Consider the following 22,510-nt stretch of genomic DNA (forward strand, 5'->3'; position numbering starts at 1 on the left):
TTACAGACCTGCTTTGGGTTCTCGTACCCAAGTAAGTTTAGTTTGAAAACCTCCAAAAACATCCGCAATAAAATTTTGCTGCTTTTAGTATCTCATTCTCTAAATTTGTATTTTTGTGAAATTGCTTCTGTTCAGCACTTTGGGATCTCCTTCCATCTGTCTTACATTTCACTGCTGTGTAACGTTATGACAAATAACTCTTGCCTCTTCCTACCTTATGAAAGCATATCTGCTGTGAAGTTTTGCATGAGCTTTCCATTTCTGCAAAGGATTGATAACCTGCACTTTAAAAGTCATTGCCAATTTTTCCAACTCAAAATATGCTATAAAAATCAAACTATTCCCTTCAAGATATTTTCAGTGCTATAAAGAAGTATTAGTTTGTATGCAAGACATCGTAATGCAAACAGAAATGCCATTTGTTGTAATGAAGGCAGATGGAGTACTACTACCTTCCTCACATTTGTGAAATTAAGATAGTAATCAGTTGAGTTGCAAGGACTAGGGAGGTACTGGGTTTGATTTTCTCCAACTGAGCTATCATGTTTATGGGAGTAGTGGGGAAGTTGATGATCTTGGTGCCTCTACTAAGAAGACAAATGAGTTAGAAGTCCTAATCAAAAGGGGTGAAAATGCTCGGTTGAGACCACATTTTCCACAACAGACATTTGTGGTTAAGTTACCCTGAGTTGTGGTTTTCAAAGTACCATTGCAAAAGTTACTTCAGAAGATAATAGAACTCTTTCAGAAAAGTAGGAATGCAATTTACACGATATTTAGGAATGGGGCAAGCATTTGATGCCTGTTCTTTTTGTACCATTTTAATTTTCCCTTTCAGTTTGTTGAAGACTACGAGCCTACTAAAGCTGACAGTTACAGAAAAAAAGTTGTTCTGGATGGTGAGGAGGTGCAGATAGACATCTTGGATACTGCTGGACAGGAGGATTATGCAGCAATTCGGGACAACTACTTCCGTAGTGGGGAGGGTTTTCTCTGTGTCTTCTCGATAACTGAGCAAGAATCTTTTACTGCCACTGTAGAGTTTAGGTAAGTCGTTGAAAATAATCTGATTTTGCTTTTTAACAGGAAGAAGGAAAGCTGTGCATCTTTTGACTTCTTTAAAGAGGATATGTATTGGTAAAATCCTAGTTACTTTTAACAGTTCTAGTTAAAGCAAACTCTGTACCAGGTTTTGCACAGAGAAAAGTATATTGACTGTATATTGGTTGTTTTGATTAGATTAATCCAACCCAGCACTGTCCTTCAGTCACTCATTTCTCTGGGTGGTTGGGGGGGGGGTGGGTGTTGTCCATTCAATTCTTAACTCATCTGTTTTCTATTTTGTTGGCTCTGTCTAGTAATGTATCCCACAGATCCTACTAAGGCTCGTTGAAAATCAGCTATCTTTTGTTTCTAAGCAATCCTAATTTCCCAGTGTTGAGGCCCTTCCAAATAGATTTTGTCTAAAGCATGGAGACCCAGTGCCATTTTTCATTCTGTTACCAGAGTGGGAGAAGATTTCTGAGAAATCTTAAATACGAATTATTTAATTTCGAGAATATAGCCAGTGTGTCATCAAATATTGGATGTTTGTTGTAAGGTTTAACCAGTAAAATCGAGCAGCAATGAGAAGTAAAATCATAGTGCACATTTAGCATGAATTGAGAAAGCAGTTTTGGCTTGAAAGTTTAAAAAGTATTTTAATTCCACACTGCAGATTCACCCTGGTCTACTTAGTCTAACGTTTTATGTAATCTGAAGTTTTAAAATATTTTGTAAGGATTCTAGAAGTCCTCCCTGGCTTACAAATACCTGACCTGCGTGCACAGAACATGCAAAGAGCCATTTGAGAGATTCATGGGATGGACTTGCTGACTATTGTGTGTCTATTGCTGTGTAGGAACTTTGCTTATGGCTTCATTTCCTATTAGCTACCTGCTCCTGTAGAGCTGGCTCTGAAAACTAGTTTATTTCCTCTACTTTTTACAATTTTTCATTTAGCACCTAGGTTTTCATGTAGCCATAGTCAGTGTAATACAGCACAGAAATAAGCCTTTTGGTCCAGATTTGTCCACAGTGCCCATCTAAGCTCGTCCTATTTGCCTGTGTTTAATCCTTATTGTTAAACCTTTACTATTAATGTATTATCCTAGTGTTATTGTGCCTGCCTCATCTACTTTCTCTGGCAGCTCATTCTCTATGGACCTGTATGAAGAAGTTGCCCCTCTGGTCCATTTAAAATGTCTCCCCCTCTTACATTTGTGTCCTCTAGTACCTTTCATTCTCATTTATTAAAATATCAAATAGTCAGCAGTTCATTACTGCCTATTGACTGTTTGCTTTCCGATCAGTGTCTTGGCCTTCCATGCTGTTGCAGCCCCACTTCATTTCCTGAGAAGTGGAGATTGATGGGTACTTAGTAAGAATGAGCTTGAAAGGGAAAATCAATCAACCATAATCAAATGGTGGAGCAGGCTTGATGGACCAAATGGCTTACAGTACTGTGCAAAAGTCTTAGACACTCAGTTTTTAATATAAATTTTGTTTTGGGTGTTTATTTTTTGTCTTCTGCATTAGTGTGACAGTAGAAAAGAAGCAATTTTAGATTTTCAAACATTCATTTTCCAAAAAATCAAATTTTACAGAGAAATTTTTGTTTCCATTAAAGAAAGTAAAATAGACTACTTTTCCAATAAAAACAGTGCATGATTAAACAAAGGTAACAAGCAGGATGCTAATAATCAATGGCACAATGAGCTGAATGGTCAAAACTAATTAACTGAAACAAATGAGTATGAAAGGAATCAAACTAGGTGAAGGAGAGCCAAACTTAAAAGGTGAAGATGTGACGGGTTGACCTTCAAATCATCAATTCTTACACCGTGGCATGAGTGAGCATAGTAACAAGACACTAGGTAGTCATCCTGCATCAGCAAGGTCTCTCCCAAGCAGAAATTTTGCGGCAAACAGGAGTTTCAAGCTGTGCTTTCTAAGCTCTTCTGAAGAAGCACAGAGAAATGGGCAAGGTTGAGGACCAGAAACGCAGTGGTTGACCACAAAAACTGAGTGCAGCAGATGAGAGATACATCAAATTGATGCCCCTTCTAAATTGGAAGAAGTCCAGCACTGCTGTCAGCTCTGAACTCGTAGAAACCAGTGGAACCCAAGTATTCCCCTCTACAGTCCAGAGAACTCTTGTCAGAAGTGGTCTTCATGGATAAATTGCTGCCAGAAACCACCTCTTCTGAAGTGGAAACAAAGCCAAGAGACTCACCTATGCACAGAAAACTCAAGGACTGGGAGGCTGGACAATGCCAGTAAGTGGTCTGGATTGATGAGTCAAAAGAGAAGGACAATGGAGGGTCTCTGCAGGTTTGGGGCTGAATTTCTGCAAATGGGGTTAGCGATCTGGTCAGAGGTAATGGATTCCTCAAAGCGTACTCTCAACCATCACACAGTACCATCAGGGAGGCTTCTGATCAGTCTCGACTTCAATCTGCGGCAGGAGGATGACCCCAAACACATAGGTGAAGTCTTTTTTTTAAAAAAAAGCTATCTTCAGTGGAGAGAAGAACAAGAAGTTTTGCAATAGATACTATGGCCTCCACAGGGCCCTGATCCCAACATCATTGAGGCTGTTCAGGATTACCTGGGGAGACAGAAGCAAGCGAGACAGCCAAAATCTGCAGAAGAATTGTGGCAATTTCCCCAAGATGCTTGGAACAACCTACCAGCCAATTTTCTTATAAAACTGCGTGACAGTGTATCTAAGAGAATTGATGCAGTTTTAAAGTCAAAGAGTGGTCACATCAAATATAGATTTGATATATCTTTACTGTAGTTTTTTTAAGTCAATGTTTTAACATTTAGAAACTTCTTTATTTTTGAAAGCATCTTTGCTTTCTGGATTTGTTTTTACATGTGCCTAAGACCTTTGCACAGTACTATAAATTCTGTACCTATCTTGCAATCCTTGCAACATTGGTGGTGGTGTGTTTTGAAAACTAAAACTACAGTCTATTCTTCAGAAAAATAAGAGTTTCCATAGAAGCTGTAAATGAAACATTTAGCAAATATATTGCCCTCCCAAATGTGCAAAATTCTACTCAAAATTGAGTGATAAGGTCATTTTTTTTTAAACTTTCTTCCTTGAATCTTCAGTATCATGCTTTCTCAGCTCTTTGGCATGATCGAAAGTTTCAAGGAAGAAAGGCAGAACTACACAGTTCTCTTATCTTCTCAAGACAAAATCAGCAGTACTTTGATACCTTGATATATTAGGATACATTTGTGTAACGTGCTGCAAAAGCCTGTTCTGTAGGGATTTTTGTTTGGCACATTGCCTACTGTAGATGCATTGAATGAAAACAAAACTGACAACTTGGGTTTTCCCCAAGAGCTGCAATTATTCCTTGATGTATGTTCTTATTTTAAAAGCAGCAGCTCATTTGAACTTCAAAAGTTTACGATTGGACCCAAAGCTAAAGAAAACAGATGTGTGGTAAAATTCATATGGACTTTTAAGATCAAATACTACTATTTTTAACCAGCCACTTCAAGCAATACCTCTTGTTGCTGCCTGATTTTTAGTGAGATGAATAAATACTTGTGATATGTTTGTGTTGCATAGGAAGCCTGGAGCTTTTGGGGCTACCCAACTTTGAGATGGCTGTTGTGGAATTTTGGGTTGGAACAGCCTCCTGCCGAATTCCCCGACCCCCCCCCCCCCAAATCATCCAATAGTACAGGGGTGCTTAAATGCAGCATCCTAGTACTTTCCAGTATTTGCAAATGGAAGTTGGTTTACTGAAACTAGTTTCAGGGAAAAGGATGGGCTTTAAATGAGAGGGGAGCTGTTGATAACTTACTGCTGTGTTATGGTGCCATTGACTAACTTGTAGGTATGAATCATTGCAATATCCTGCTTTAAACTTAATGCCATGATTTTTCTGTGTAACACCAATGGAGGCCAACATTCTAACATGATCATATAATTTAGCTTGCAGAGGTATTAATGCACTAGTATTCTTGTGAAATCTGTTACATTCATTGGAGCATTTTGGTATGAAGACATCTTTATTTTTTTATTCCTGAACTGTTATGCTTACCAAAGTATTACCTTTTTTGTCTGCACAAGCAGATCTGTTAAATGTAGAGGACTGGCTTGCCTCTATATTTCTATCACATTTTGGGTAGACATCTTGTCATTTTATTCATGTATGCATCCAGCCACTTAAGCTGTTTTAAGTTGTATCCAGTCACTTGCACAGGTAAGACTTGCAGTGATGGAGAGAGACTTTGACTTTCAGATGCCACAAAATCTTTGTAATCAATGAATACTTCAGTAATGTAGGAATTGTGACTGGCAATTTTAATTTAAAAACAGTATAAATATTTGCTGGCCATCGGTATTTACTCTCCTCACTCTCATCTGATCTCTTGCACCTCCAAGGTCTTGATGTAATGTGACATTTGAAAAGCGTCACTTCATTGGAAGCAGAAGACTAAGGAACATCTGCTATCCACTGAACCATGTGGAGATAATTCTCTTCTCTTCCTGTATTGTCAAAATCCAAAAATACAGAATTTAATTAATAATAATAATACCCAAGCACTTTTAGTTATTTTGAGCATATTGCATTATTCACTGGACAGTCGGAGACACAGGTTCAATCTTGTGAATGATGGTTTGCACTCAGAGGTTGCTTCATTAGGTACACCTGTATACCTGCTCATTAATGCAAATATCTAGTCAGCCAATCATGTAGCACTATGTGCATAGAAGCATGCAAACATGGTCAAGAGGTTCAGTTGTTCAGACCAAACATCAGAGGGGGGAAGAAATGTGATCTTGATTTTTGAGTATCAGAAACTGCTGATCTCCTGGGATTTTCACACACAACAGTCTATAGAGTTTGTAGAAAATGATGTGATAAACAAAAATCATCCAGTGAGCGACAGTTCTGTTTGCGAAAATCTCTTGTAATGAGAGAGGTCCGAGGAGAGTAGCCACACTGGTTCAAGGTGAAAAGAAGGTGCTAGTAATTCAAATACCCACATGATAAAACTATGTAGAAGAATATCACCTTGAAGCTTAAGGTGAATGGGCTACAACAGCAGAAGACCACGAAGATGTACTCAGTGGCCACTTTATTAGGTACTGGAGGTGCCTTTGTAATGTGGTTGACCACTGGAACAGGACTAGTTGGTGGCAAGAGGAGGGAATCCACTGAAGGATTTTTCACTTTAAGGGCTGAGTTTAGTCAATATCCATCTTGCATGAGCATTACCTATTGAACAAGTTACACCTGGTGTTTGTTTATGCACTACTCAATCGTATATTGTCTTGGTCTTCTAAGCTTGCGGACTGGTAATGACTTGTTCGTGGCTGAAGTTCAGTTATTTCATGGTGTCAGCTGTACTTAATACTACAGATGTAAGGGTTTTTGGGAACTCCTGTTTACAGTTTTCTCCATAGCAACTAAACCAATTGCAGTGTTTCAATCCCCTGCAGAACTTCTGTTTGAAAAGTCTGAGGGTTAGGCAACTCCAGGAAGATTTAGAATTTATGCTAAAACATTAAAAATTTTTGTTGGTTTTAATATAACTTTTCAGTAACTGACCTCTTATGACCTTTTTGTAGTAGGCATATTTCTTTTATCTATTGTTATCAAGCAAAAGGTGTATGATGGAGGTATCTGTGTATACAATGGATTCTAGTTAATTGGGCCATTGGTTAATCAAGGTAGCCACTTATTTGGAATAACTCTAAAAGAATCAAAACTAATTGAGAAAGTAACCAGGATTCTCTTTATTTGGGGCACTCTGCTGCTTAATTGGTTCAGGAGACTGTTGCTGATAGTTTTTCACTAGTATTAGTCGTGTGCACTTGTGTGGCCTTTAGACACCACACCATGCTTAGAGAGAACAGTTTTTTAAATGCTGCCAGTTGCGTGTGTTTGGGTTCAAAGCAGTGATTTTTTTTATCACTAATAGTTGGCAACAAATAAGTAGTAAGACAACTCGGAACCGTTTTGCTCACTGCAGTTTCAAGCATTCAGTCTTGGAGATGCCAGAAACGGCTGGGAATGAATATGAAACAATTTCACCACGTCAAGTGAGGAACTACGAAGAATTTGAAGGTATCGACAATCTTCTTGAATGTTACATTGAAAAAGAAGATTTGGAAGATTCAGCTGTCGAAAGCATTGTATGAAGGCAGTCCATTATCTGCACTATGTGTTTTCCCTGATTTTGTTTATCTGCAGTCAATCAAAAGAATACGGTGTATAGTGGATGAATTCCTCTAACTACAAGGAATACAGTTTTATAGTACTGTAGTATTTGTAGTCTTCTAATTTCTGTATTTTGTGTAAATACACATTTGTTACTCAGTTAAATGGTTGTTGGTCTTTTTATACTATTTGCAAGAAACTTCTGGAAATTATGGCAGCGGCTTAATTGAGCCAAAATGTACTGGTCCCGATGTGTCCCAGTTAACTAGCAATTTCCTGTATATACAAACAGTATTGTAGCAAGAAATTAAACAATCTTAAACTAAAATAAAGAGGAGGAGGGGGTATGCAGTCCATTATTGAAGGCAGTGTAAGGAGGAGTTGAGGTGCTAAAACATGCCTTGACAATTAAAATGTTGATCAGTAATAGTCAAGTTGTTCATTTCAAATATGCTGAAAGATTAATGGAAACTAAAATCCCATTGCTTCATGGCTTTTATTTAAGAAAAGACTTTAAATCTTTATGTTGATATGCTTAGATATTCACATTTTTTTTCATACACAGCTGGTCCAGTGATATTTGTTGCAAGGATTGCTAGCAGTCTTATAAATTGAAGCACATCCATTTAACAGCCGCTAGAGGATTCTGTTGGAAGCTGCTCCACATCTGTCTGACAATAAGCCCTCTGCTGGTTAATGTGCAGTGGTACTCCATTAATGAGGCCACTCTGAACTTGCTATTCTCTTAAAAGGAGTTCATCTGGCAGATATGCATTCCTCACTTCCCCCTTAGCAAGACATTGGAGCAATTTAGAGTCAATATGGTAGTCTAATGGTGTCAAAAATAAGTAACAGAATTAGTTGTATGTGACATCTAAAACTATCTTCCTAAACACAAGAACCATGATGATTGCTTCTGCAGGTTTATTCATAATTTTACTGCTATTGGTTTCTACCAGTTATTAAATTTGTGAATGAGGTCAGAGCTTAAATAGGCTATTTCTCCCAATAACCTAATTGTAGGGTGCCAGCTACTTGAATATATGTGATGGTAATGAAATTTGCTTTCTTAAATGATGGGAAATGTATTTTTTACTTGCAAAGAATAACTGCTTTTTATTCCTATGTCCTTAAGGCTTCTCAGCCTTTCCTATAGCCAACGAATTAAGTTGCAAACAGAAACTTTGCCCAAGCATACACAGTAGTGCCAAGAACAGCAAAGTGGGGGGGGGGGGGCGGGTGAGGAAGTACTTGTATGAAATTATGAAGAATTTCCTGCTTTTCAAGTTGTACAGTATAGAAACAGGCCCTTCCACTCATTACATCTTGTACAGACTGGCAGTCAAACATCTATCTATACTAACCCCATTCATTAGCACTTGATCCATAGCCTTCTATGCCTTAGTAATTCAACTGCTCATCCTGATAATTAATTGTTGTGGCTTGTTCTGCTGGGGTTGCCAACATGGGGTCCACTGACCCCCTTGGTTAATGATAAGACTGTATGGCATAAAGTTGGGAACCCCCTGCTCTTGTGCATTCCAACTTCCAACCACTTGAGTGGAAAGAGAAATTCTTCTTTATCCTTTCTAAGCTTCTTATCCCATAAACTTGTGCATCAATCAGAACAACTTAAAATAAACCTTCCTTATCCTTTGCAATCTACTCTGGACGCATGACTTCTCCCTAAGCCATTGACTCTATTCCATTGCTAATTCCTTTGGCAGTCTTGGCCCATGCACAAAAAAAACCTTTCTACACAGCTCCTCCATACCTCATTACCTTCAAATTTTAAAATTGCTCATCAACAAGCATCTATTTTGAAGTTCCTTTGTTCATTATCATTGCTGATTGCACATCATGCAAAGCTCTAAAACTATTTCTCTATATTTCCTAAGGTCTAAAATTTCTGATTAATGTATATTTATATACACCTTGCTTCTGTGAAGCTCTCAGTAAATTGTATAAATAGTAATGATAAATACAACACTAAAGAACAAAGGGTGCAAAGTATGGTAGTGCAAACTGAGGTAGTACAAAAAGAGGTAGAATTGACTGTTCGAGCACTACCGGGAAAGGACGTGCATGAAGTGACTGGTTCAAAAATTTAATAGTTGTGCAGAAGTAGTGACCCTGGTTGTCTGGGCTTTCAAGCTCCTGTGTCTTCTGGAAAATAGAAAAGATACCGTTGGCCTTCCTGATGCAATGCTCTGAGAATGTACTTTGATGGAAGAACGGGATTTCTAAAACTTGAATGAGCCTACATTTGTTGTTTCTGGTTTGGAAGGACCAACCAGGGTATGTCTTACATGGTGAGTCGTAGGGCACTGAGGAGTGCTGTAGAACAGAGATCTGGCTTTACAGATGCATAATTCCTTGAAAGTGGCATCACAGGTAGATAGGGTTGTAAAGAAAGCTTTTGGCTCATTGGCCTTCATAAATCAATGTATTGAATACAGGAGTTGGGATGTTGTATAAGAAGTTGGTGGGGCCTAATTTGGAGTACTGTATGCAATTTTGGTCACCTATCTACAGGAAAGATGTAAATAAGATTGAAAGAGTGCAGAGATGTTGAGGGGGCTTGAGAACCTGAGTTATTGGAAAAGGTTGTAAAGGTTGCGACTTTATTCCCTGGAACACAGAAGGTTGAGGGGAGACTTGATAGTGGATACAAAATGATGAGGGATATAGATAGGGTGAATGTAAGCAGGCTTTTTCCACCGAGGTTAGGTGAGACTGCATCTAGAGGTCATGGGTTTAAGGGGAACAGGAGGGGGACTCAGAGGCTGGTGAGTGTGAAATGAGCTAACAGTAGAAGTGGTTGATGTGGGTTTGATTTCAACATTTAAGAAACTTGGAGTTGTATATGGATGGGAAGTGCATGGGGGGGGGGGGCGGTCTATGGTCCAGATGCAGGTTGATGAGAATAAGCAGCTTAATGCTTCATTATGGACTAGATGGGCAGAAGGGCCTGTTTCTGTGCTGTAGTGTTCTATGACTCTAAGTGGTCTTTTGTTTTGTGAATTAGTATAATATTTGAGATTTTTTTTATGTGAGTTCCTTGGTACTTTGTTTCTTAAAGTGTATATAGAGCTAGTGGTTTGTATTGTCCGTTCTGTAGGACATATTAACATGCAGCCAAAGTTTTTGTTTATGCTACCTGAAGGACTTCAACAATACACACTCACTAGATGGAAATTGAAATTATATCTTGAGTTTATTATACCTGCATTTTTAATCTCTGAATTAAACAAGTACAGCACACTGATTTCCTGAGATGAATTTAGCTTTTGTACTATCTAATCTGGAATGGTTAAATGAGCCTCCCAATATCTTCAAAGGGCAATACAGCAATGTTCTATCTTGGCATCGTATTCTGATGCCAGCTTTTGTTTTAAGGTTTTGTGTATTCATTTTGTGACTTCATGGGGATCTAGACAACTTTAACTTGCTAAGCTGATGTCTGTTGATGTAAAGGTCTGTGTCATTTTGCAGTACCAAGTCAGCAAGTGGTAAATAACTAACTGCATGGAATCAGTTGCCACACTTTCAACCTCTGTTTATTGTAGACTGTCTTTAAACTGTGTACCTGTGGATTGTCTTGCCTCAGAATAGTTGGGTGTTTGTCTTGATAGAAGAACACAAAGACCAGATCGAGAGGCATTCCAGGTTTTTGATTTGTAGGCATTTCTTGGGAAGTTGTAATTTAAATGCCTCCTATCACATCATTGCCGTGCTCATGGTGTCATGACCATGATTGCTCTTGGCAAATTTTCTACAGAAGTGGTTGGCCATTGCTGCCTTCTGGGCAGTGTCTTTACAAGATGGGTGACCCCAGCCATTATCAATACTCTTCAGAGATTGGCTGGCATCAGTGGTCACATAACCAGCTGCTTGTATGACCATCCATCACTTGCTCCTGTGGCTTCACGTGACCCTGATGGGGGGGCTGAGCAGATGCTACACTTGCCCAAGGGTGATATGCAGGCTAGAGGAAGGTAGGAGCACCTTGCACCTCCTTTGATGGAGACACATCTCCACTCTGGCACCCTCCTGTCACATACACTTCTCATAAATTAATCTTGTTACCATATTTGGAAACCAAGCATTTCAGCCCCCTGTCAGTTCAGATTGGCAACAACATTTCCATGATCTCTTTCAGCACAGGTGCACCACAGGTCTGTGTGCCTGACTCCCTATTCTACTTGTTTTACACCTATGACTGTGTGACTAAGCACAGCTCCAATACTATATTCAAGTTTGCTGATGACACTTCTGTCATGGACTAAATCAAAGGTGGTGATGAATCAGTATACAGGAGGGAGATTGAAAACTTGGCTGAGTAGTGTCATAACAAGCACCTCTCACTCCATGTCGGCAAGTCAAGGGACTGCTTATAGACTCAGGAGAGGAGAATCTGAGGTCCATGTGCCAGTGCTCATAGGAAGATCAGAGGTGGAGAGCGTCAGCAACTTTAAACTCTTGGGTATTACTATTTCAGAGGACCTGTCCTGGACCCACCACGTAAATACAATTGTGAAGAGAGCACGGCAGCACTTCTACTTACCTAGGAGTTTGCAAAGATTCAGCATGACATCAGAAACTTTAACAAACTTCAGTAGATGTGTAGTGGAGAGTGTATTGACTGGGCTGTGTCATGGCCTGGTATGGAAACACTGAACGGAGAATCTTAGAACAGGTAGTGGATTCAGCCCGGTACATCACTGGTAAAACTCTCCTGACCATTGAACACATCTACATGAAATGCTGTTGCAGGAAAGTGGCATTCGTCATCAGAGATCCCCACCACCCAGGCCATGCTCTCTTCTCACTGCTGCCATCAGGTAAAAGGTACAAGAGCCTCAGGACTCTCACCACCAGGCTCAGGAACAGTTTCTGCCCCTCAACCATCAGGCTCTTGAATAACTGCATTCACTCACAACTCCATCAGTGAAATGTCCCTACAACCAATGATCTCACTTTAAGGACTCTATCTCATTATTTCAAGTTCTCGTTATTTATTGCTATTTATTTATATTTGCATTTGCACAGTTTGTTGTCTTCTGCACTCTGGCTGATCTTTCGTTGATCCGGTTATGGTTACTATTCTAAAGATTTGCTGAGTAGGCCTGCAGGAAAATGAATCTCAGGCATGTATGTGGTGACATATGTACTTTGATAATACATTTACTTGGAGCTTTTGAACTTTGAACTTTTGCTGATCTAGTTCTCAGTCTGACAAAGGTTATACATGAAAACCTTTTGAGGTATCAAGAATTGCAGCAACTCCTGTATTCAGTTCATTGAACTGTACCAGAAGGGAGCTGTGGAATGTAAGTGTCAGTATAATGAGTGAGCAGGAATGTGGCATTAGACTGGTGTTTGGGTGGTAAAATGTCTGGTTGGTAGGTGATTCACTTATGATCTGTACATTCAATATTTTTCTATATGGAATCATATATAATCATAAGTGAGTTGCTTGGTTATGTCTCCCTTCTCACTGTGAAATGGTGACACTTTTCTGCCCCTTTATTAGGAAGAGAGCGTCTTTGGTATGTTGAATTATCAGGTGAACGATTAGTTTTTGTTGTAGTGCAGATCATGGTCTGTCTTGGGGGCCTTGCTTGTTTGGTGGGTTTGGGGAGCTGATGCTTTTTTTACTAAAGTAAATGGAGGAGGAGAGGGTCATTGCTTTGCTGTTTCTTGTGTGTGGGAGGGGGGGAGTAGGGGGGCTTTGGGGTTCTAATGTTTTTACAGTCACTCATTCTTTTGGGTGCTCTTCTGTTTTCGAGGATGCCAGCAAAGGACAAGATTTCACATTGTATACTGTATACATTTCTATTAAATGCAACTATTGAAACTATTGAAATTTACAGATTAATCAATTGAGAATAGTACTATAGCAATGAGTGAACAAAGATTTTAATATTAGCAAAGGATTTGACTAGAATGAAATGAGATAGAAATTGCTCAGTTCATGTAGTATGAGTTAGCTATGAAATCAGAGTCTAATGGAAATTCAGTGAATTGATGGAAGGTGTGATACCCCTGATTTTTCCAATCATTGCTCTTTTCAATCTCAAGAGCTGTCTTTGAAAGTTCTCTGGTGTAAAATGCAGCATATTATTGCTTGAATTTCTGTCTGCACCAGATGGACAGTCATTTCATGAAGCATGTGTTTTATATCTTATGAACAGTGCTTTGAATTTCACGGATTAATGGTGTCATTTGACTACTGCAGTGATTAATATTTTCCTAATCTAAGATATAGTGCCAGTATCACAAAAGTGATCAATTAAAATACTACCCAGCCCTCTACTTGTATCCATTGTTCATCATTCTTCCTTTAATTTATCATTTATTCCCTGAAGTAAGTTCACGCTTGTTGCCAGTTTGTACAGAATCTTCCCCTTTCTGAATCCCTATTAACTACTGTTTACAAGTTACCTCATTTTATTTTGATGGTTTCCATTTTTTTGGGGACTTAATGGTCCTGAAATGCTTGGAACTTTCTTATTTCTTTGGAAAAATTCAACAGTTTGTCAGTATCTAATGTCCTATTATCTCTTCAGGTTTTCGTACTATCACTGACAAAAATCATGTCCCTTTGCCCTTATCTACCTGTCTCAACTTGCTTCCTGATTAATAGGGAAAAGATGCAAAAATTTCTTGTGTATTTTTAAATTTAGCTTTATGCAAATACGTTTCAGAAGACAGCACGTGAATTCCAGAAGAGATGTTTAGCAGGCCACGCAGCAGATGTAGAAGAATCAGATATTCCTTGTGCCATCCAATAACAAGATTAAAATATCAAGAAATAATATTGTAGTCATGGGAAAGTAGTTCAGAATTGATCTCCAGCTACACATCTGTACTTGTACAAATTACTAACATCCCTTTTTAATTCTGCCAGAGATCCTCTGGTTCTTTCCTCACTGTCCCTTTTTATCTTGGATGATTGTTTATATAGTTACTATTTTTTAAATTTCTTATCCCTGCAGCCATTGTTTTTCAAATTTTCATCTTGATTTAGCTGGGCTATGCTACTTCACAAAACATGCAGTTAAGTTGCATAATTTAAATGTGTTCCGAAGAGGGAATGAAATCTTCAGGATCATTGTTATTTCTAAATGTTTGTGGGTCTTGTATTTTGATATAAGAAGGTCTGCTGACTCTATACTTGACAATCATCCTCCTCCCTGTGGATGCTTTGGTACCGTAGCCAATGCCAGCTATACGACGGGGTTCAATTCCTGCCTTTGTAAGGAGTTTGTACTTTCTCTCTGTAACCTCGTGGGTTTCCTCTGGGTGCTCTGGTTTCCTCCTACATTTCAAAAGGTGTATGGTTAGGGTTAGGAAGTTGTGGGCTGCGCTGGCACCTGAAGCAGGGTAACACTTGCGGCCTGCCCAGCACAATCATCGCTGGTTTGATTGGACACAAATGACACATTTCACTGTAATTTTTGAGGTACATGTGACAAAACTAATCTCTTTTTAATCTCCCTACCTCCACCATCCCCACACCAGTACAACCACTTATTAAACTATAAACCATTCCTTTGTGTACCTATGCACGCCACTATTTGAGCACCTGTTTACATTTGGTAATTTAGAAAAAGCGATTAGCCTGGCAGCCAGACAGCATGTCTTGTTAAGTGAACCATCGATGAAAATGTGCAAGCTCCACACAAACAGCACTGGATTGAGTCCAAGTATGTAGCTCTAGGGCAAGAACACTGTCTGCTGTACCATTGTGGTAGTTCTGATAGCTTTGGTTCACTGCTTGGCTGATGTTCTGGTTTCTTGTATTCTCAGGTGTCAGATGAATGTGAAAGATTGAAATTGTCCCTTTCCCTCATGGATTAAAATAATGTTTTAATATATAATTGGTCAGTCACAGCATAATCCCAGGCAACACACTCATAATGCTGGAGGAAGTCAGCAGGTCAGAGAGCGTCCATAGAAAAGAGTAAGTCCCTGCGGTAGGTGTTTGTCTTCGGCAGGTCGATAGTTATCAACATTTCCATTCATTTGAGCAATGTGTGCTTTGCAGGCTAAGCCACTTTTTAACTACTGTTGAGAAGGTGACGATGACCTTCCTCGAACAGCTGGAGTCCTTAACATGGGTGTACACAGCAAGCACATATATATAGCCAATATGCCCAAGACTTTTGCACGGTACTGTATTTGTCATCATGGAGCGAAGAGTGAATTTGTAAATCTGACAGGAGGAAAGGATGTTGGGAATGATGGTGAGGGTGGAGGGGTGTGGGACAGGTGGCAGAGAATGAGTGCCAAGGCTCAGGTGCAGACACACCCAACTCTGAGACACCAGGCAAGCTCATTTGAAACCAAACAATTGGTTTATTGATCATTAGAATGTCTCTCTGGTGTTTCCCACTCCCTCCCCCTCCCTTTCCCCTTTTCTCAGTCATGATTCTCCTCTCCCTGCCCCCTTCCCACACTCTTATCAATGATGGAAACCCATATCAGAGTCTGGTTTATCATCACTCACGTTTCATGAAATTGTTTTTCTCTTTGTGCAGCAGTACGGTGCAATATGTATGTGTATGTGGATATGTGTATATGTACACAAAATTGAGTATAGATACGGTAAATGCAAGTAGTCTTTTTTCACTGAGGTTGGATGAGACAACAACTAAAGGACACGGGTTAAGGGTGAAAGGTGAAATGTTTAAGGGGGGTATGAGGGGGAATTTCACTCAGAAGGTGGTGACAGTGTGGAATGAGCTGCCGTTAGAAGTGGTAGATGTGGGTCTGATTGCAATATTTAAGAGAAATTTGGATAAATACATGGATGGGAGGGATATGCGAGACTATGGTCTGAGTGCAGGTCAGTGTGATGAGGCAGAATAATAGTTTGGCATGGACTAAATGTGCCAAAAGGCATGTTTTTGTGTTGTAGTGTTCTAGGAAAAATATCAATAAGATTGAAAGAATGCAGAGAAAAATTACAAGAATAGTACCAGGACTTGAGGACCTGAGTTGTAGGGAAAAAGTTGAATAGGTTAGGACTTTATTAATAGGATTGTTTTTTAGTGCTTGGATCACCTGGACAATACAAATACCTATGTCAGGATGCTGTTTATTAACTATAGCTCAGAGTGTAATACCATCGTTTCTGCAGTCCTGATCGAAAAGCTACAGAACCTGGGCCTCTGTACCTCACTCACAACTGGATGCTTCACTTCCTAACCAGAAGGCCACAGTCTGCGTGGGTTTGTAATAACATCTCCATCTTGCTGACAACACCAGCGCACCTCAGGGATGTACTTAGCCCACTGCTCTACTCTCTCTACACTCATGTCTGTGTGGCTAGGCACAGCTCAAATGCCATCTATAAATTTGCTGATGATACAACTATTGTTGGCAGAGACTCGGATGATGAGAAGCTGTACAGGAGTGAGATATACCAGCTAGTTGAGTGGTGTTTCAGCAACAACCTTGCTCTCAATGTCAGTAAGACCAATGAGTTGATTGTGGACTTCAGGAAAGGTCAGACAAAGGAACTCGCAGCAATCCTTGTAGAGAGATCAGAAGTAAAAAGTGAGCAATTTCAAGTTCCTGGGTATTAATATCTCTGAGGATCTAATCTGGTCCCAACATATTAATGCAGCTTTAAAGAAGGCAAGTCTGCTGCTATATTTTACTAGGGGTTTACAGAAATTTGGAATGTTACCTAAAACGCTCAAATTTCTACAGATATACTATAGAAAGAATTCTGACTGGCTGCATCACTGTCTTGGGCTACTGTACAGGACCATAGTAAGCTGTGGGGAGTTGTAAAATTAGTCAGCTCCATCATGGGCGCTAACCTCCATAGTATCCAAGATGTCTTCAAGGAGTAGTGCCTCAAAAAGGTGGCATCGATCATTAGGACCCCCATCACCCAGGACATGCCTGCCCCCTTCTCATTGTTACTATCAGGAAGGAGGTACAGAGGCCTGAAGACAAACAGTCAGTAAGTCGGGAACAGCTTCTTTCCCTCTGCCATTCAATTTCTGAATGGAAGTAGAATTCATGAACACTACCTCACTACTTTCTTAATTTTATTTTTGCACTACTTATTTAATTTAGCTATTTGATATACTTACTGTACTTTTTTCTATATTATCATGTATTGCATGGCACTGCTACAGCAAAGTTAACAAATTTCACAACATATGCCCGTGATATTAAACTTGATTCTGATTCAGTTCGCTCTATGATTATTGTTCTGTCGTGATTGAGCCCATGGATGATGAGATTTTTGGTGCTCCAATGTTGTTTTTCCTCTGGGATGTAGAAGTTTCATGCTTAACAAACAGAGAAACGGAGGGATCACACTACTGATCTTGGAGAGCTTCACTACCTAGAGGATATCTTGGAAGGCTCAGCCAGTGAAACACGAGTAGAATTGAGGAATGACTTTGCTGGGATTAAGCTATAGGCCACCCAAGAGGAACTGAAGGAACATGCAGTATATGTAGGAAAATTACAAAGGTGTAGAGCATAGTCACGGAGTCATGGGTGATTTTCACTTTCCCAATATTGATCAGGATTGTCTCATTGCAATGGGGCTGAAATGAGCTAGAATTTCTTGTGTCCAATAAAGTTTTAGACAACATTTAGAGTCTTGCGTGCAGTGGGGCACTACTTAATTTTAGGAAATCAATGCAAATGTCAGTGAACAATTTGGGAACAGTGACTATAATTCTGTAATTTCAAAGTAGATGTAAGGAATAATGTTGATCAATGAGTTAATTGTGAATTTGGGGGAAAGCAAATTTCAACGGCATAAGAAAGGAGCTGGAGAAAGTCGATTGGGAGCAGTGCTTGCAGATGAAACCACAACTAACAAGTGTAAGTCTCTTAAGATGTAATAGGAGTTCAGCGTGTTCCAGTAAAGTGAAAGGCAAGGACGGTGTTGGATCTGAAGACACAAATTCAGACGTTCTTCGAAAGTCATAAATGAGGCATAAACCTTGGTGGTTTTGGCCACTGTATTTAATGTTCATAACAAAGAAATAATGATAACCAACTTAATCTGCTGGAGGTATGTAAGACTGACCGGCTGGGGGTATATAAGATTGAAAGGTGTAAATAGTCAAATCCTTTTCCGGGCTAGAGATACCAGAAATAAAGACTAGTTTAAGATGAGTGGAGTGAGTTTGAAGGGAGATTTTGAAGGTAGGGGAGGGTTTTCCTCCCAGTGATTATTATTTGGAACTTGTAGCCAGAGAAAGTGTTAGATACAGTCACTACATTTAAGGGACATTTGGACAGGTACAGACATGGGCAGGACATAGATGGATGTGAACCTAATGATGGAAAAGTGTGGATAGGCAAAGACATTGGCAATGACGAGGTGACCAGCTTCAATGCTGGACAAGCCTGGTTTCTTTTTTTCCCCTTTACTTTTTTTTTGTTGCACACGGGTTCTTGTCATAGCTGTTCTGTTATGCCAATGAACCAATTTTAAAAACTACTATGGAATTGTCATTTGTAGTTACAGAATGTTTTTTTTTAAAGGGAACAAATTCTCCGTGTGAAAGCAGAGGAAGATAAAATCCCATTACTTTTAGTGGGTAACAAGTCTGATTTGGAAGATCGGAGGCAAGTCTCTGTTGAAGAAGCAAGGAGCAAAGCGGAAGAGTGGGGAGTTCAGTATGTTGAGACTTCAGCCAAAACACGTGCCAATGTAGATAAGGTGAGGACTCAGTTTACTGGATAGTTTAATCGCTTACAGTTTTACTTGATGAATAAGGTATTGAAAATAAAGGACTAACCCTAATTGGTATTTTTCATGAAGATACAAACTTTGCATGTTGGTTGTTAGTCTTTGTTTATGTAGTTTCCATAAATTCTATGGTTTTGTTTTTCATTTTCCTATAAATTACCTGCAAGAAAATGAATCTCAAGGTAGTATGGTAATGTATACATAATTTTATTTTGACTTTTTGACTTTACACCTTGCAATTTTGATAGGAATGTCTTAGAACTAGCTTCCAGAATAGATTTTTATCTATTCAGCCCTGCAAATTCTTCATTTATACAGATCTGTCAATAGCATAATGTATATAATTTCCAGGTGAAACTGTGGAGATTTTGAAATGGCTTGGAATCTGTATGTTTCTAATACTACTAGCCCTAAAAAAAATGTTCTACTTTCTTAGGTATTTTTTGATTTGATGAGAGAGGTCCGAGCAAAGAAAATGTCGGAAAACAAAGATAAAAATGGAAAGAAGAGCAGCCGAAACAAGAAGAGTCTGCGAGAGCGATGTTGCATTCTGTGAATATTTTTTTTGTTTGGAGTAAATTGACAGAAATTTGAATTGGGCATTTGGTATTCATGTAGCCACTCAATTTGTTTAGAATTGGCCATTGTTTATTGTGTAGTAAAACAGTGTTAATTTTGAGTGCTGGGTAATGCTGGGTACATTGCCAATGCATTGCTCTGTGAACTGTCAAATACATTGTATCCTTTAGACGTCTTTAAAATTTCTATTTCTTTGCTGTTTTATTCTGGACATTTAACTTTGAGCAACTGTTCATATCAGTAATAACATTCTTCTGTTCTTGGATTTATTCATCCAGTTAACTAATTATTCAAAACTACCTTTCAAAATCATTCTTGGAAATAATTACAGGGAAGATTTCAAATGCATCAAAGTGGCTGGTCTATAAAAGGCAGTACATTGAAGCTGTTGTACTTCAGTTCATCAAAGTATAATTTACCTTTTTAATGTGAGAACTTATTATTAAATGACATTTGATAAAGTAGGTAGAGCACTCAATCCCCTTTTTGTATATTACCATTTGTGATCTTTCTACATGTGCCATTCATTGGAGGAGAGGAGAATGATTAACCCCAACTTGCTTTTGGCTAGTGGAGGCCAATGGTAAATATTAAGATTTATCAGTGCATCTGGTAAATCTTGAACAGGCTGGAAAGCAGTTCACTGTGAATAATCTTGTATCCACTGCTGTTGCTCATCTTTGAGTTGACACAATAGGAAGTATTTACTTGAGTTCACCTCCTTGCTTAATACCCTGGCTAAAAGAAAAACTTAATGGGTCATTTTAGACCTAATTCTCCACTAGCACTTGTCACTATTGTCACTAGCCTTTAATGGATTGATTGCACAATACCCATTCCACTGTTTGTACAATCCATGTTGTGTCCTCTGCATCCACGTGGTGTATTAAAAGCAGGTGGAGATCTCGACATCACTGTCAGTTAAATATTCCACACTGCCACCACCACACCAGCACAATGATTAAGATGGTATTATTTTGCATTACCTGACTTTCTTTGGCAAAGAATTGAAAAGTTTGATCTATTTGTTGGAACTAATTGTCCTATGTGACTAAATGCATGTACACTATCCCTTATGGACTTGTGAAGGGAAAAAATAAAATCCAGTTCTTGCAGATGTTTTGAAGAATACAACGGACCTGTAGTGAAGTGGACCAATATCTTGCTGTTTTTAGACATTTGTAAAAGAATGAGATTGGATTGTACTAGTGTCTGTAATATCATGTGACTGATTTGTATAAGAATATTTTGAAGTCAAGAATAATTTCTGAATGGTGGTAGATTGTTACTGTAGTTTAAAACTGAAAACACTATAGCAAATTATTTTCTCCATTTGCCTTAACATGAATTGCATGCAATTTGAATTTCACCCTCTTGTAGGTAATTGAATCTTTCCATGATTTTATTGTGACCTTTTTGTTGAGCTGAAGGGGATGAGGTTCTATAGTAATAATGAACTGTGACATTATATTGCCAAATAGCTATCCAGATTGTTTACAATCTTTAACAAAACTAATTTCAAGGTTAATTTTTCTTGATCAGAAAAATGTCATCAAAATTTGAAAAAAAATAAATTTGAAGATTTACAAATAAAATTTACCAGCATAACTTGACTAATCTTTTGTCTCCAGCATTCCTTCAATCCCCAGTATACCTCAATGTTTATTATTTCCCAAGCGAGTGAGACATAGGCAATTCAAAAACTGTATTGACACCTCTGGATCTGGGAAGGAAAATGGTTTTGTTTTGCCCCAGCTCCCAATAAGTGGTATAAAGAATTGTCTGAAATTCATCCTGGGCTAGCAGTACTAAACATTTGTTTGTACCTCATAAAGGGAAACATTACAGAAACAGTGTACCTTTGCACTGGTGTGATTAACTAAATGGTATGTTCACTGCTGAAACCAGGAATGAATTCTGAGGCATGATCACTGACAGTGCAAATCCTCTAAGTATGAAAACTGGTGTAAAATCACATGCTACTTTAAAGATTCAGTCAGGTGAGAAATGGAATTTTAAGTACCACATTAGTGTAGGATGGTTAAACTCTTATCAATGTGCTTGGATTGAAGGACAGCAGCATGTGGTTTAACAAACTGAGCCATGCATTTTGGTATTGAATTAAGAGAAAATGCTTGTTCTATATTTCTACTCGCTCCACCATTTTACACTGAATCCCAACTCAATTTTGCAGTTTTTTTGCTGCCATTGCTCTTGAGGTAAATCTGCTGATTAACACCAGCAAGCTGATGGTTTTACGGATCAATTTCCATTCTATTTTACTTTGATGTTCCAATGAACTTCTTGCCTTTCAAATAAACTGTCCAAGACATTAATGAGACTACTTGAACTGTACTGAGTGTAGATCTGATTGTCTAGCTACAAAAGGATGCCATCATTGAGCTCAAATGTACAGTAAAGATTTGCAATGACTTTATAGTTTGGGCCATAAAGAGACTATGGGTTGGGCCTGTTTTTCCTGGAGCATAAGAGGCCAAGAAGTGACCTTGGAGTTTGGTGAATTATCAGCCAGGGTAGGGGAGCTAAAACTAGGGAAATGGATTAATGTGGGCTGGGGGAAGACATGGGGGAGCTTTGGAGGACTTGGAACAGGTTTTCCATACAAGGTGCCTGAGGAGGTGATAGAGGTGGGTACAATTACAATCTTTAAAGGTACATAGATGGGAAAAGTTTGAGGGATGTGGGCCAAACACACTCAAATTGGACTAGCTTAAGTGGGTTCCTTGGTTGGCATTGCATGAGTTGGGCTGAAAAACTGACTCTACTGATGGTTGTCCGTCATATCCAACAATGACAGGAAGCCTGTGCAGAAGAGTTTTTAAAGTGGAAAAACCATTTCCCTGGGGCAATTCTCTTCTCCTGATCTTGGAAGTCAGGGTCCAGTGGTAAGACTAGTCATCACAAACTGGGGATTTCCTTGGTTGCAATAAATAAC

The 22,510-nt window shown here is 38.9% G+C and overlaps 1 protein-coding gene across 2 annotated transcripts in view; it reads left to right on the top strand.

Annotated features, from left to right (window-relative positions):
* The window catches only part of ralba (v-ral simian leukemia viral oncogene homolog Ba (ras related)), a 67,645-nt gene extending 45,560 nt beyond the window's left edge, over window positions 1-22,085 (top strand). The window contains exons 3-5 of one of the 2 annotated variants that reach the window (XM_063048549.1): window positions 839-1,047; window positions 18,768-18,945; window positions 19,412-22,083. In XM_063048549.1, coding sequence (XP_062904619.1) covers window positions 839-1,047; window positions 18,768-18,945; window positions 19,412-19,531 — 507 coding nt within the window. In that variant the 3' untranslated portion in view covers window positions 19,532-22,083. Of the gene's footprint in view, window positions 1-838; window positions 1,048-18,767; window positions 18,946-19,411 lie in introns of both variants that reach the window. The other variant, XM_063048550.1, reaches the window with a different exon arrangement.
* The last annotated feature ends 425 nt before the right edge of the window (window positions 22,086-22,510 follow it).

Source organism: Mobula hypostoma, chromosome 5 (genome assembly GCF_963921235.1).
Source record: "Mobula hypostoma chromosome 5, sMobHyp1.1, whole genome shotgun sequence".
Lineage (NCBI taxonomy): Eukaryota > Metazoa > Chordata > Chondrichthyes > Myliobatiformes > Myliobatidae > Mobula > Mobula hypostoma.